Source organism: Leucoraja erinacea, chromosome 4 (genome assembly GCF_028641065.1).
Source record: "Leucoraja erinacea ecotype New England chromosome 4, Leri_hhj_1, whole genome shotgun sequence".
Lineage (NCBI taxonomy): Eukaryota > Metazoa > Chordata > Chondrichthyes > Rajiformes > Rajidae > Leucoraja > Leucoraja erinaceus.
In genome coordinates, this window is record NC_073380.1 from 83,008,819 (window position 1) to 83,025,888 (window position 17,070).

Sequence of the window (17,070 nt, forward strand, 5' to 3'; positions counted from 1 at the left end):
CATGCTCTCTCCAGCTGCTCTGCTCTTTCTATAATTTGCCTGCAGCTCCACAGGGGTGAACCAGCAAACAGTCTCCGAGGTGAAATTGAAAACAGTTCCTTGTTTAATTTTGTCAGAATGCTTGCTGGCTTTAAGTATCACATCATCTCTTAACGTAGGCTGCTCGCATGAGCCCGCTTTCAGTGTCTCCAACAACTAACCCCTCAATACCAGGACAATCAATATATCACCTTGAACTCTCCCCAGAGCCTTCCCCTCTGTCCCAGTGGGATTCCAGCAACTACAGCTGTTAGTTGATGTGAAACTCGTAGATCAACCTGCACTTTGTTCTCATTCACCGTCTCTTGGTCGAATAGAACTAAACTTGCTTGATCTTGGCTTGTCTGCCCCTCATTCCTTTGAACAGTGTACAGTTGAGCTTATAATGAATGACTTTCTTTCTGTAATGCCTCACCTTGGGCTGTTCTGCACTGAATTTATCTGCAGAGGGAGCGAGCAGATCCAGGAGCCCTCGACCAGGTCTCATGAAGCCTCAGGATATCAGGTCAAACATGGGTAAGGAAACCTCTTCCTGATACCCACATTCTGTCCTCCCTTAACTGATGAAAATCGACAAGGTTCAGAAATAGGCTGATTACATGGCACAAATTAGAGATTTGAAATACTGACCCTTCATTACCATCACAATATTGTGAGCTGTCACATTGACCAGAAACTCATCTGGACAATCACAGGCTTGTCATTTTCTTCCATTCTGTCCATCTTCAGAGTGCATTGCATCAGGAAGGATGGAAGTATCGTTAAGAATGCCTAGACATTCACTTTTCTCTATTCTACTTTCTGGGAGAAGTGACGAGCTTGAAAGCCCAGACTAAAGACAGCTGAATCCCCACTGCTGATAGACACAAATAGCTGGAGTAGCTCAGCGGGACAGGCAGCATCTCTGGAGAGAAGGAATGGATGATGTTTCGGGTCGAGATCCTTCTTCAGACAGTCCCCACTACGATCAGGTTCCTGAAGTAATCACCCTCTGTACACTCACTTCCCGGAGGTGCTGCCATGTACTCTTACTTTTAACTCTTCCTCATTTAGTTATTTATTTATTTATTGCATTTTTATTATTTTTAGCACTGTTTCAAATGGCACTATGATCTTGCATCATTCTGTTTGTTTTGCACTTGTTCTTGTATTCATTGTTCTATTTATTACTGTATTATCAGGCAACAGAAACATCTACTCACCATCTAGAAAGTGGGCCTGACCGTCCATCTATTTCATTGGAGACCTTTGAACGATCTTCAATCGGAATTTATTTTGCACTAAATGTTACACCGTTTATCCTGCATCTTTACACTATGGACGACTAGATTGCGATCATGTATAGTCTTTTCCCTAACTGGGTGGCACACAACAAAAAAGCTTTTCACTGCAACACGTGACAATAATAAACTGTGAGCTTCATGAGAACAAGGAATTTGAAGAGTGAAGAATGTTTTACAGATCAGTGAAACAAGAACAACAGCACAATGAAATCTACGCAATTAAATTCTGACTTGCTGTCGCTTTACAGACCCACTAATGCAACAACACTAATAATTATTAATTTATTGTATTATTGATTATTGTATAATCTCCGGTAACCATACCATCATAGTGCAAATCCAAAGTAAGCAATACAACCCAAATAATGTCCACAGTAGGTCACAGATGCTGAGATAGGGTAGCGGTTAGTATTGTGCAGTGTTTAAGAGTCTGATAGTTGGTGGCAAGAGCTGTTCTTGAACCTGGAGATCACAGTTTTCAGGCAGCGACACCTTCTTCCTGATAGTAGTAGAGACGAGAGCATGGCCATGAGCTGCCTTTTTGAGGAAGCTAGGGAAGCCAGTAACCGCAATGGACCGGGCAATATCAATCATTCTCTGCAGTCTCCTCCATTCCTGGGCATTGGTGTGATTGAACCAAGCCATCATGCCTCAACTGTACACCTTTGATATTTCTCCAACAACTCTTACCAACTTCTAAGGATGCATTGTAGAAAGCATCCATCAGGATGCACACAGCTTCTTTGGGCAAGATCACAAGAAATTGCAGAGTTGTGTATGTAGCTCGGTCTATGACACAAACTAATCTAACTTCCCCATCGACTCCATCTACATTTCACACTGCTTCAGGAAAGCAGACAACATAATCAAGAATTGTTTACAATCTGGTCATTCCCTCTCTTCCCCTCTTCTGTCAGACAGAAGATACAAAAGTTTGAAAGTACTACTGTGCCAATAAATTCAGGAGTAACTTCTTCCCAACTGTTATCAGCCTACTGAGTGGATTTATCATAAGCTAAGGGTGTGGTTCTGCCATTCAACCACCCTATTTTATTGCAGCCTCTTTGCACTCCCTGGTGTACTTGTGCAAGGCTTGATTACGTTCATGTATAGTATAATTTGACTGGATCGCATGCAGACCAAGTTTTTCATTGTATTTCAGTAATGTTCCAGTAATAAAACAATACCAACAAAAGTACAGGGAGCACCATTGGGCCCCAGCAATTGGGGAGGAGAGGGTGACCTTTGAGGGAGGTCAGGATCATGTTTACCAGAATAATACCTGAACAATGGATCAATAATGAAGAACGTTGGCAGAATGCACATATATTGGAGTTGTATTTCCTGGAATTTAAAAGGCTAATATGGATTTGATGGAAGGAATGAAGCAGGGCTGATTTGGTTGAGGGAGATGACTCTTATAACCATATAACCATATAACAATTACGGCACGGAAACAGGCCATCTCGACCCTTCTAGTCCATGCCGAACACATATTCTCCCCTAGTCCCATATACCTGCGCTCAGACCATAACCTTCCATTCCCTTCCCGTCCATATAACTATCCAATTTATTTTTAAATGATAAAAACAAACCTGCCTCCACCACCTTCACTGGAAGCTCATTCCACACAGCCACCACTCTCTGAGTAAAGAAGTTCCCCCTCATGTTACCCCTAAACTTCAGTCCCTTAATTCTCAAGTCATGTCCCCTTGTTTGAATCTTCCCTACTCTCAGTGGGAAAAGCTTTTCCACGTCAACTCTGTCTATCCCTCTCATCATTTTAAAAACCTCTATCAAGTCCCCCCTTAACCTTCTGTGCTCCAAAGAATAAAGCCCTAACTTGTTCAACCTTTCTCTGTAACTTAGTTGCTGAAACCCAGGCAACATTCTAGTAAATCTCCTCTGTACTCTCTCTATTTTGTTGACAAGGAGGAGAGAAGTTAATGCCTGAAAAGTAAAGAATTGTTCTTCAGAATTGTTAAAAAATTGCTTCTACACAAAAAACTCCCTTTTGCAAAGAGCATCAGTTATTGAGTTTGGAAGTAGTGAGAGGATGGGGTGAGGTTGGTATTTTGAAGTTTGGTCACGGGACCGCTTCAATGGTCGAACAGGGTGGAGGAGTCTTGACCTTGGTTCCTCACAGCAGAGGGTTGAGGACACAGAATAAAGGTGACTGGAAAAAGAACCCGGGCAAATGAGAGAGATACTTCCACACAGAAATCGGTTAAGAGTTATTATGCACTAATTGACAGGATGGTTTGTGATTCAACAGGAGCCTTCACGGAATAACTTCTCGTCGGAGAGGTTGCAGCTGACAAGAAGAGAACAGGGGAATGGAACTGAATGGATTGCTGTTTCAAAGGACCAGTACATATCTGATGGGCTGAACTATCTTAAATCTGGTTGAGGTGCTGGGATTATGAGCAGCTACAAATTTCTCGAATTAATTGCTCCTTAGAGCAGTGTGAGTTGAAAAGTAAATAAGTTTTAGTGGATTCTGAATATCAGGTTGATGTAAACATTTTATGATAGTGAAATAAATTATTCATGATCACTCTGTGCTGTAGCAGTGATCGTGTTACCTTCTTCTGAAGTCATTACAGTACAGCATGACATTTTTGGGAAGGCCTTTAGTCATATTCAAACTCCTGTCCAATAAATTCTCTTTCATTTGTTATTTGCAGTTGAATGTTACCAGATTTTTCAAAATTACAAGAGCACTTTTCTAAGCTTTATTTTGCAATTCCACTGTGACATTTCTCAGCATGCACTGGATTGAAATCATATCTGTGGCAGTGCAGCATAGTGAAGGAGAAATGGTGCACAGAATGTGGTTAGCATCATTTCAATAAGGATTATATACGATAGCTGTCAAGACATACCTCGGAGCTCAAAAATTATGGATTCACATTATTAATAGCCGATCCCAAAATATGAAAAGCATTTGAGAAGAATCACAATGCTCGTCCTTGATGTACGTCTGTGAGATAATATGCATACTTTCAAGAGTTATTCTGATTAAAAACAGCCAACTTTTTATGCTTGGAGTACATCATCAGTCACAGGCGCAGGACACTGCCTATGATTTGGAGAGCCATAATTCAGCGGCTATGTTTTATTAAGTGGTTTGATCCAAAGCTGAACGGGGAGGTCAGTTAATCCGATTCTGTACCACTTGGTAGATGTGGTGCTTATTACACCATTTCCAGAGTACACTGTTTCAACTGGCCTCCCACGTGGATTAACTATCTATCAACAGTCGGGTGAAAGTCATGCATCAGTTCTGAATAATGGAGAGAAAAGATTCATCAAATAGTGAGACTCCAGTCACTGGTATAAATATTATTTCTATTTCTTCATTAAACAGTGGGTGAGTTGGGTATTTCCCAGAACATCTTTGCTGGAGTGCAAAATACAAATAATCATGCTTGTTCTAATAAAACCGAAGCTGGGAATTGGCAAGAGAACTGGATTACAACTGACCTTGTTAAGTACTGTAAGATTTAAATATTTTCTTTCCCAGCCTAGAACTTGTATTTTCAGCCTCTGTGGAAGGGCACAGCAGTTCAGCGTTCTCTCCATTACGTCGGTTCATTAAAATAACGCAAAGATGCCTCACTCCATATGGGATTACACTGCTTTGGTGTGGAAAGGAACAAAGGCAAGGATCGCAAGACGACCTGAAGGGTTAATATCCACACAAGATTTGGTATTTCTGTGCAATGTAATCAAATTTATGGAAAGATTCTGCAGTGTTCAAAAGGAAAAAAAAAATCAAATTTTGTTGGATGGAAAGCTCAGAGAAGGATAACATTGGAAATGGGGCAGAGCAGAGAAATATACGTGTAATGGAATCTTTTGCAAAAAGGGCTGCGGATGAGTTGACATTTTGAGCAAGCAAGTGTGGAACAGACCAGCCTGTTTTTTTTTTTGAGTGATTGATTGATTGAAAGATTCAGCATGAAGTACCCTTCGGCCCACCAGGTCCATACTGACCATCCATCGACCATCCACGCTTGTGCTATTTCATCCCACTTTGGTGTTCACCCCCTCCATATTGGGGGCAATTTACAGAGGCCAATTAACTCACAAACCTGCACATCTTTGGAATGTGGGAGTAGCCCCATGCGGTCTCCACTACACGCAAACTCCACACAGACACCACCGGGGCCAGGGGAATGTTGCATTTTGGCAGGAGATAGGGTTGAATGACTAACTCTTTTCCTGTGGACAATCCCTCTTGAGTAAGTGCAGTACAAGCGGTATAAATCCAATCACCCAATTAGTGCACCAGTGTTGGCCTTACTCCATTATATAATAGAATGAAGGTATAGAAACATAGAAAATAGGTGCAGGAGGAGGCCATTCGGCCCTTCGAGCCAGCACCGCCAATCATTGTGATCATGGCTAATCGTCCCCTATCAATAACCCATGCTGCCTTCTCCCCATATCCCTTGACTCCACTAGCCCCCTAGAGCTCTATCTAACTCTCTCTTAAACCCATCCAGTGACTTGGCCTTCACTGCCCTCTGTGGCAGGGAATTTCATAAATTCACAACTCTCTGGGTGAAAACGTTTTTTCTCACCTCAGTCTTAAATGACCTCCCCTTTATTCTAAGACTGTGGCCTCTGGTTCTGGACTTGCCCCACATTGGGAACATTTTTCCTGCATCTAGCTTGTCCAGTCCTTTTATAATTTTATATGTTTCTATAAGATCCCCCCTCATCCTTCTAAACTCCAGTGAATACAAGCCTAGTCTTTTCAATTTTTCCTCATATGACAGTCCTGCCATTCCAGGGATCAATCTCGTGAACCTACGCTGCACTGCCTCAATCACAAGGATGTCCTTCCTCAAATTAGGAGACCAAAACTGTACACAATACTCCAGGTGTGGAAATAAATTTGCTTTAAAATAAATAATTTCTCCTCCAATCCAGACAATTTGGAATCTTCAAATTTGGTCACATCCATAAATTGTATCATCGTATCAATGATGATACAGGAAAAAAGATTGGGAACTTTGCGTCACGATCTTAGGACAAGAACTTGGCCATTAGCATCAACAAGATGAAAGAGTTGGTTCATGACCTGAGGAAGTAAACGGTGAACACAATTTTGTCTGCATCATGAGATGCTATAGAGATGGTTGACACCTTCAGGTTGCTGGGCATCCACATCACCAGCAACCTAAACTGGTCTCTTCACACTGATGTAATGATCAAGAAAGTGCATCAGTACATTTACTTTTATTGGCGTCTGAGAAGATTCAGCATGTCCATAAGGATTCTCAAACTTCGACAGATGGCCATGGCAATTATTCTGATGGGATGCATCTCAGCCAGGTATGACACCTGCTCTGCTCTTGACTGTCTGAATCTACAGAGTGGTGAACTCAGCCCAGTCTACCTCATGCTCTCCACTTTCTTCCGTCGAGTCCATCGTCATGACTACCAGGGTAGACCCGAAAACAGTGCAATGACAGCTATCACTTGCCTAATCTCCAAAAGACCAGGCGAAACCATCAGGGCAAATCTGAGACTACCCATCACACATTAGGTACTTGCTCATGCATGATAATGTTCTTGCACATTCCGATTGGCAGAGAATGCCGTCATTGTACCTGTAATTCTCTGAGCATCATATTGCATTGGGGTGACTGTGATTGTGACTGAATCAGATCGGGTCTATGAACATGGTCAAGCAATTCTTATTATGATGCTTACTGTCAAATTGTGAGGTGGTGCTGTACATATGTATTTATAAGCCTCCCAATCTGTTCAATTTATGCAATGGCTTTTGGCTAGGAGTGAGGAGTACTCACATCAAGAGCTTTGATTTCCCCACACTATATCTGTGACACATAGAATCATCATTCATGGCGACAGACCTACCCTTCCCAGTGGGTGAATTATCACTCAAATAAAACACAAGACAGATTTGACTTAAATGCTTCCAATGATGAGACCTCTGATCTCCTCACCACAGCATCGAGGTTTTACATTCACTATTGCTAAGTAACAGTTCATTTAATCTTACATCTTCCTTGTTGAAAGCTCCTGTTGATGGAGTTTCCTTAGGGGGTCACAGAACAGATAACACTACACTCTCCTCATTTTCCATCTGGTTCCATGAGCAATTTTCTTCCAAAGGTTCAGTGGCCCAGAATAGACCCGATGATCCAAAAATACTAATTTCCAAGTATCTGACTAGTCTTCAACATCCTTTACTGCAGCTTTGCCCTGCTCACAAGCTGATCACGAGAATCCAATTAGAAGGTACCAATGTCAAACATTCATCTCGACTTCCTCCTGCCACAGGTCCACATTTCACCGTTTTCCTCTGGTGGCTTGCTGGTGCTTTATTGAAAAAAAAAAGATTTAATCATCCCAAATAAATTAGAGGAACATCATTTCATTTTCCACTTTGCATATACAAAGCCCTTCAGGCACAACACATAAATTTATAATTTCAGATTCAGGAGAGTTTTGATGCCACTTTAGCAGGGACTATGAGAGCTCAGGGAGATTGAAATAACCAGAGACAATTACTTCAGTTAAATGAAATGGATCTTAGAGGTTTGGAGAATGTTTTTACACAGCAAGCAGTCTTGATGTGGAATGCACTGCTTGAGGGGTAGAGGAAACAGATGCACCAGGAACTTTCAGCAGGGAGACAAGACACTGCATATACTGGAACCTTGATCAAAAAAACAAAATGCCCAAGGAAGAACCTACTACTCTCAGAAGTGAATTTTAGAAACGCCTAAAAGGGAAACTGGTTCATGGGGAAAAGGTGAGTGGGACAAAATTTGAAAATTCTCATGATCAGCTGAATGGCTTCCGGTGCTGTACTAATTCACATCAAAAATTACGAGTATGATGTCTGAGAATCTTTGGTATTGAATGGGGACAAAACCGTACTTGCTGCATTGGATGTAATTTCAAAAGCGCCATTAGGTGCGGGAGGACTTGAACTTCTAAACATGCCAGGCAGTGAATTCCATTTGGAGTTTGGTGAAGAAGGAATCAGCAGCCATCTTTCACACTGCAAGACCCCGCAGAAGCGATAATGAACCGAGGTATTATGGCTTAATAGTCATGTAGACGGGCGAGTGATACAGAAGGCTGGACCATCAATTGGAATCTTGCCCCAGAGGCAGTGCCTGGGCCACCAGGGAGCTCCACTGAAACTGAAACCAGCAAGGGCAGGGCAAACGCCACAGCTGGTCTCACACTGCATACAACAAAATGCTAGTAATTTACCTCAGCCCAAGGACTTTGTGACTCTTGAGTTGTTGAGCAGAACATTCCAGGTCCAGGCAGTTTAAAAATGCTTCAATAAAGCTTTCTCTTTAATGAGGAACCACCATGTTTTCTTTAGTTCTAAACCTTATCTTATTCAGGTCAGGTCGGGGGGGGGGGGGGGGGGGGGGGTGCCCCCGCCATGGGTGCCATGTAATTACGTGCTACCTGCTCCATGGTCGGATAGTCGGCGATTAAACCGTCTCCCCCACCTGGTTTGCCAGGTGAGGAGGGGGGTGTGGACCCCCTAGCAAGACCAAAAACAAGACCTGTCAAAGGGTGGATGAGCCAACGGCCATCCACACTTTGGTAGAAGTTGCGATCACGGTCGTACATAACATTGTAAGGAAAGTCCTATACTTCCAGCGGCGGAAGCCTGCAGAAATTGGAGGACAGAGATGTGTGGTGCATCCATCACCTTTTCCATCGGAAACCAGCACCAACCACTGCGTCACTGTTTTTAATGATGATGATGAATGAATCAATTCATTCTTGTCAATCTGGTTGGATTGATTGCCAACTCCAGCTCATTAACCGAGCTGGTGAATTACATGATTCATCCTTGATTAGCAAGGGTATCAAAGGTTACAGGGTGAAGGCAAGAGAATGGGATTGAAAGGAGACAATGATCAAATCGCATAGCAGACTCGACGGGCTGAATGGGCCGATTCTACTCTTGTGTCACATGGTGCATCTCTAATTTACAAGCCAGGCATGAATGATGGTTTCCAGCACTTGTCCAGTTATTTCCGTCTGACATTCAGCATCAGCCCCCATGAACTCATCATGCTACAAGCTATCATTGTTCAGATACATAATTGGATCAGCCACAAACACAGACTCCAAGAGCTATGCATCCTGCAGTAGGTACCTGCACCATTCCACAAGGCACAAGTCAATGAAATCCCTCCACTTACTTTGAAGCATGCAAAGCCAACACACGGTCAATAGCATCCAGAGCACAGCGGCAGCCTGTGTGATTGATACAGCCACCACTGTGAACATACACTGTCACACCACCGTGGCAGCAATTGATAACATATAATGTCATGCATCAAGTCTTCTCCAGTAGTAACTTCCAAATCCATGCTTCTGGCTGCTCAGAGGTTTGACTGTGCATTGCCTCAAGTTACGTCAAATATCCAGTGCCCTCCATAATGTTTGGGACGAAGACTCATCATTTATTTATATGCCTCTGTACTCCACAATTTGAGATTTATAATAGAAAAAAAAACATGTGGTTTAGAAGATTGAGGGGGAATCTTATAGAAACATACAAAATTCTTAAGGGGTTGGACAGGCTAGATGCAGGAAGATTGTTCCCGATGTTGGGAAAGTCCAGAACAAGAGGTCACAGTTTAAGGATAAGGGGGAAGTCTTTTAGTACAGAGATGAGAAAACCATTTTTCACACAGTGGTGAATCTGTGGAATTCTCTGCCACAGAAGGTAGTTGAGGCCAGTTCATTGGTTATATTTAAGAGGGAGTTAAATGTGTTCCCTTGTGGCTAAAGGGATCAGGGGGTATGGAGAGAAGGCAGGTACAGGATACTGAGTTGGATGATCAGCCATGATCGTATTGAATGGCGGTACAGGCTCGAAGGGCTGAATGGCCTACTCCTGCACCTATTTTCTATGTTTCTATGTAAAGCACACATTGTCAGATTAAAGGGTATTTCTATACATTTTTGTTTCATCATGTAGAAATTACAGCTGTGTTTATACATAGTGCCCCCATTTCAGGGCACCATAATGTTTGGGACACATGGCTTCACAGGTGTTTGTAATTGCTCAGGTGTGTTTAATTGCCTCCTTAATACAGGTATAAGAGAGCTCTCAGCACCTAGTCTTTCCTCCAGTCTTTCCATCACATTTGGAAACTTTTATTGCTGTTTATCAACATGGGGACCAAACTTGTGCCAATGAAAGACAAAGAAGTCATTCTGAGACTGAGAAGCAAGAATAATTAGAGACATCAGCCAAACCTTAGGCTTACCAAAATCAACTGTTTGAAACATCATTAAAAAGAGAGCACTGGTGAGCTTACTAATCGCAAAGGGACCGGCAGGCCAAGGAAGACCTCCACAGCTGATGACAGAAGAATTCTCTCCATAATAAAGAAAAATCCCCAAACATCTGTTTAACAGATGAGAAACACTCTTCAGGAGCCAGGTGTGGATTTGTCAATGACCACTGTCCGCAAAAAACGTCATGAACAGAAATACAGAGGCTACACTACAAGATGCAAAGCACTGGTTATCCACAAAAAATAGGATGGCCAGGTTACTGTTGGGCAAGAAGTACTTAAAAGAGCAACCACAGTTCTGGAAAAAGGTCTTGTGGACAGATGTGACGAAGATTAACATATCAGAGTGATGGCAAGAGCAAAGTATGGAGGAGAGAAGGAACTGCCCAAGATCCAAAGCAAACCGCCTCATCTCATCTGAAACACGGTGGTGGGGGTGTTATGGCCTGGCCTGAAGGTACTGGCTCACTTATCTTCATTGATGATACAACTGCTGATGGTAGTAGTATAATGAATTCTGAAGTGTATAGACACATCCTATCTGCTCAAGTTCAAACAAATACCTCATAAATCATTGGCCGGCGGTTCATTCTACAGCAAGACAATGATCCCAAGCATACTGCTAAAGCAACAAAGGAGCTTTTTCAAAGCTAAATATTCGTCAATTCTTGAGTGGCCAATTCAATCACCCGATCTGAGCCCGATTGAGCATGCCTTTTATATGCTGAAGAGAAAACTGAAAGGGACTAGCCCCCAAAACAAGCAGAAGCTAAAGATGGTTGCAATACAGGTCTGGCAGAGCATCACCAGAGAAGACACCCAGCAACTGGTGATGTCCATGAATCGCAGACTTCAAGCAGTCATTGCATGCAAAGGTTATGCAACAAAATACTAAACATGTCTACTTTCATGTACATGACATTGCTGTGTCCCAAACATTATGGTGCCCTGAAATGGGGGGGGACTACTTATAAACACTGCTGTAATTTCTACATGGTGAAACCAAAATGTATAAAAACGTCCTTTATTAAAATCTGACAATGTGCGCTTTAACTACATGTGATTTTTTCTTTTACAAATCTTAAATTTTGGAATATTCAATTCAATTCAACTTTATTGTCATTGCACAAATACGAGTACAGGTACAACGAAATGCAGTTTAGCGTCTGGCAATACAGAGGCAAATAAATAAATGATGGGTCTTTGTCCCAAACATTATGGAGGGCACTGTATTGCCTTCTGCACAAGTATGTTGAGGTGTGCATACAATGTAAATCTTGCTTGCAGCAACATCACAGGTATATAGTCTCAAATACATAAAAAATAGTAGATACATTACACATAAGATTTCTTAAACACTGGAAATAAAACATCTGAGAAAAAATCCAAACTATTCATGTCAACCTGAAAGTGATGACAGTTTAATGAGGAGTTCCATTGACAAAATACTTCATCAGTCCACCACCTCAGAAGCGCTTGTATCTCAGAACATTCTGACGGAAATGAGAATCCAATGGGTGAACCACTTTAAAACAACGCAGCGAAATAAAACAATAAATTGCTGGAAGTACTCACTGGGTCAGGAAGTATCTATGGAGAAAAATACGTTTTACCTGAAAGGCCATCAACAACATTTTTGCATGGGTGCTGCATGAGCCACTGAATATTTCCAGCATTTTACTCATTACTCTAAAGAAGAATCCCGACCTGTCCCAAAAGCTAGGTAAGAACTGTTGATGCCGGTTTAAACCGAAGATAGACACATCTACCACCAGGGGCGCCGCACGATTGGCAGCCCCGCCAACAGTCTGTTTTTTCGTCTTTTAAAACATTTTTTTAGCGTGTGTTAACAGTTTGTGTAAATGTTTTCCGGATTGTTTTATGTGGGGGGGTACTTATTTTCCATTTCTTACCTTGCCGGAGATGGGATTTTATTTCGGGTCATATCTCCGGTTGCTCTGCGGCCTACCATCGATGGAGCTGAAGGCCTCCTCGGACTGACTTGAGCACCACCGCGGGGCGTGGACTTAACATCGGAGCCGATCCCTTGCCTGGGATTGCTCCGACCGCGGTCTGCGGACTTTACCATCATGAGCTCGCAGTCTCGGGAAAGACCATGGATGTCGGGAGCTCCAACGACACAGAGGTTCAACGAGCCCCGATCCGGGGTCCGATCGCTGACGGGGGGGGGGGGGGGGCTGACATCCCCCTGATGCAGGAGCTGATCACCCCAATGCGGGGGGCCTGACCGCCAGCTACCGGAGTCAAGATTGTCCCGTCAACAGAGGGCCTGAGGCCCCCGACCGCGGGAGAACAATGAAACATAGAAATTAGGTGCAGGAGTAGGCCATTCGGCCCTTCGAGCCTGCACCGCCATTCAATATGATCATGGCTGATCATCCAACTCAGTATCCCGTACCTGCCTTCTCTCCATACCCCCTGATCCCCTTAGCCACAAGGGCCACATCTAACTCCCTCTTAAATATAGCAATTTAATACACTTGCTGTCCTCGCAGTTTACTGTCCCTGCAAGCTCTGAATCATCAACAAACTTAAAAATATGAATGACTAAGATGAAATTGAATTATAAATAGATGACACTGACCCAGAGTTTGCAGATTACTTTGTTCCTACTGATTGCTTCAATGTTTACATTGTAACAATATTCAACTTCAAAAAATAACCCATTGGTCATGGATGACAGTGAGATTTTCCAATTTAATGAAATTCTCTGAAGGACGTTGTGTTTTGGTTCAATACAGTAGACCATTTCATAATGGATTTTGGTGGTAGCGACAGTCCTTCCTACCAGCACCAAGCCGGGCTGCCGACACCACACCCAGCCAGCACAGCTTCCTTGACCTCTTCCAGGCCCCGCTTGCTGCCCCCACTAGGTTCCTCCAGTATAAATCCAGAAGGGATTTGAACTTTTTGTCGCCTTCCATCAGGAATGTGGAGGAATCACTGTGGTGGATGTTTATGTTAAAATGCGTTTTGTGTGTTTCGTTGCTTTTTATTTGTGTGGCTGACATGGCAAATGAAAATCCTCGCATGTTACAAAACATACTTGGCTAATACAGTATTACTGTGATTGTGATTGTAAAAATGCTAAAGTAACTTAGCGGGCAAGCAGCATCTCTGGAGAGAAGGAATGGGTGCCGTTTCAGATTGAGACCCGTTTCCCTCCACTGACGCTGCCTGACCCACTAGGTTCCTCCAGTATTTGTTTCTTGTTTCAGCATTGAATTGTTTTGTTTCAGACTTCCAGCATCTGCAATATTTGGCTTGTAGAAATGTAAGAAATTTTATTTTAGAAAGATAGCCATAAGAAAGCCCCCCACTGTGCCACCAGACGCGTAAAGCACTGATGTGAATTCCTGACTGCTGAATGGCGAATTGTGTGTCATTATACCATGTGATGAGTTTACATTGCCCGCTTAAACTATGCACTTCTGAGACTATGTGAATTCCTGCGTTGCTTTGCCCTCCAATTCTGGCCTCTGCACATTTTAGGTGAATCACAGATTTTGCATCCAGAGTTTACAAACTTTCAGTGATGACAGGGCACAATGTAACGTGACTTACAATCAGGTTCCTCCGTCAGATTGCTCAGAATAACATAAATCCATATCCTCAAAATCTTAATATACCAAAAATGGAGTGAAATAAACTAATATAAACCTTACATAAAAACAAATGATCACAATATTTTAAACTTGGCTTTTTATTTGATCCATTGACACGGACTTCAAAATGTGACAAAAATGTTTAAAACTGAACTTCATTTGGTCTGGTAAACCAGGACGAGTCTGATCTTCAATTTGTATGTTATTCTGCAATTATTTTCAGTAAAAGCCAGAGTCTGAGGTGGTCCAGTTGGGAGCCTGCAAAACAAGAACAAGACCAAATTCATTAGGAACAACGCAGGGAGCTTTATTCAGTACATGTTAAACCATGCCATTTTAAACTTTGAATGCATTTAGTTAATGAGACCACAATGTACCATTACCAGCTCTCGTTTAACTGAAAAAGGAAATCTGCAACGATTTAGGCTGAACACTCATTACACTGTCTGTTTAGAATACTGTTCACAATCCAAACACCAGACTCCCATAAACAACCAAGCGCCTTGAGTGTGAAACACCATCTCTTCAATGCCAATTGGATCCACTCCTTCACATGGTCTCCCCCCAACATTTGAATTTGCTCCATGTCTAGAATGGCAACTTTTGACAGTTTCCAAAGAAAACTAAAGTCCTGCACAGACAGAAGGCTGGGGCCGTACCACGTCTGTACCCACAGAGGGGTAGTTGGGGTCGTGCCGAGTCTATACCCATAGAGGGGTGGTATGGGTCATGCCACATCTGTACCATTCCATTCCTGGAGTATGCTGCCACATACTCTTACTTATAACTCCACCTCATTTGGTTATTCTGTTATTGTCCTTTAATTTGAAAAAATATTCAGATTCAATATTCCGCTGTTTTGCACCAGTATTTATCTTTAATGCATGTGTACTCTCTTGCTTCACGCGAACAAGGTATTTCATTACACTCTGGTGTGTATGACAATAAATGAATCTAAATACACGTAACAATATTGAACACTGCATCTAGATGGACCAAAATTGCCAGTATTTACCCTAGCTTACAAAACTATCCTCTCTTTATTTCCAGGACTAGACTTAGCATATATTTTCTTTCAAAACCCATTTAATGTTATCTTTTATCGCCATGTCAACTTGCACATGGTGTTATTGTTTAACCCTGCATTACCATTTCTTTCCATCTCAACATATTTCTCCCTCTCTGCGTTTCTTCTTATATTGCAAATCCAATTCCCGGATCAATACTTATGCCATTATATTTTGTTCCTCTGCGGCATAGTGGCGCAGCGATAGAGTTGTGGCCTTACAGCGCCGGATATGCGGGGTCGAACCTGGCTACAGGTGCTTTCTATATGGAGTTTGTACGTACTCCCCGTGACCGGGTGTTTTCTCCAGGTGTTCCGGTAACCCCCCCACCCCCTTCACCCACACTCCAAAGTACAGGTTTGCAGGTTAATTTGCTTCCTTAAGTTGTATAAAAATGTCCCTAGTGTGAAGAATAGTGTTGTTGTACAGGTTGGCACAGACTTGGTGGGCCGAGCGACCTGTTTCCGTGCTGTATCTCTAAAGTATAAAGTAAGTCCTAAAGTAAAGTATGTGTGGGTACCTGGCAGATACATAAATATGGAATAACCCACGGTTGCCAAGGAGAATGTGACCGTGATCTTCTCATTACAATTCATGGATTTAAATTAGCCGCCTAACCTATCAGAGGCCAAAGGATGGACAAAGCTATGGCCAGAATCACACTGCTAGTGACTCTATTAGTATTTACCTCTGTGGAAGCAGAGTTAATATTAGAATTGCCCTGAGATGGAAGAGAATGGATTAAAGGGCAATTGCTAAGCAAGACGTACAGTTTTGGTCTCCAAATCTGAGGAAGGACATTATTGCCATAGAGGGAGTGCAGATAAGGTTCACCAGACTAATTCCTGGGATGTCAGGACTTTCTTATGAAGAAAGACTGGATAGGCTCGGCTTGTACTCGCTGGAATTTAGGAGATTGAGGGGGGAATCTTATAGAAACTTACAAAATTATTAAGGGGTTGGACAGGCTAGATGCAGGAAAATTGTTCCCGGTGTTGGGGAAGTCCAGGACAAGGGGGTCACAGCTTAAGGATAGAGGGGAAATCCTTTAGGACCGAGATGAGAAAAACTTTTTTCACACAGAGAGTGGTGAATCTCTGGAACTCTCTGCCACAGAAGGTAGTTGAGGCCAGTTCATTGGCTATATTTAAGAGGGAGTTAGATGTGGCCCTTGTGTCTAAAGGGATCAGGGAGTATGGAGAGAAGGCAGGTACGGGATACTGAGTTGGATGATCAGCCATGATCATATTGAATGGCGGTGCAGGCTCGAAGGGCCGAATGGCCTACTCCTGCACCTATTTTCTATGTTTCTAAGATGTTCTTACTTTTACTAACACTCGAAAACCTGACAGGATCCACATTAAAAGGAAGCATGAAATGAAGCATGAAATCTATTTTTTAAACGGGTGGAATTAAAACCTCCCATGGCGCTATTATTGTAACAATTTAAGAGCAAGGTGACTATGTTATGAACTTTTGTTTTACAAGCGAGCACATCTGGGACTGTTGGACAAAGCATAAGGCAAGTTAGAAAACAGACTGCTCAAAGCCAGGACTGGATAATTCAATAGGCAGAGAGCTGGATAGTAAGTATTACAACCTAATTAGTGCTGTGAATCAGCTGATGAAGCTGCAATACAGGTCCTGATCTCTTCAAACCAGAATTACAGATTAATGCATTATGGCTTTAAGGATTACACGAACAAGCATCAACATTCTCAAGGCC

General features: G+C 42.5%; 1 protein-coding gene across 1 annotated transcript in view; it reads right to left on the reverse strand.

The window, feature by feature from the left end:
* Positions 1–14,359: 14,359 nt before the first annotated feature.
* Positions 14,360–17,070, reverse strand: part of LOC129696620 (eukaryotic translation initiation factor 3 subunit E) — a 180,676-nt gene continuing 177,965 nt past the window's right edge. Inside the window, exon 13 of the mRNA XM_055634678.1 lies at positions 14,360–14,535. Within this exon, the coding sequence (XP_055490653.1) occupies positions 14,497–14,535 (39 nt within the window). The 3' untranslated portion in view covers positions 14,360–14,496. The remainder of the gene's footprint in view (positions 14,536–17,070) is intronic.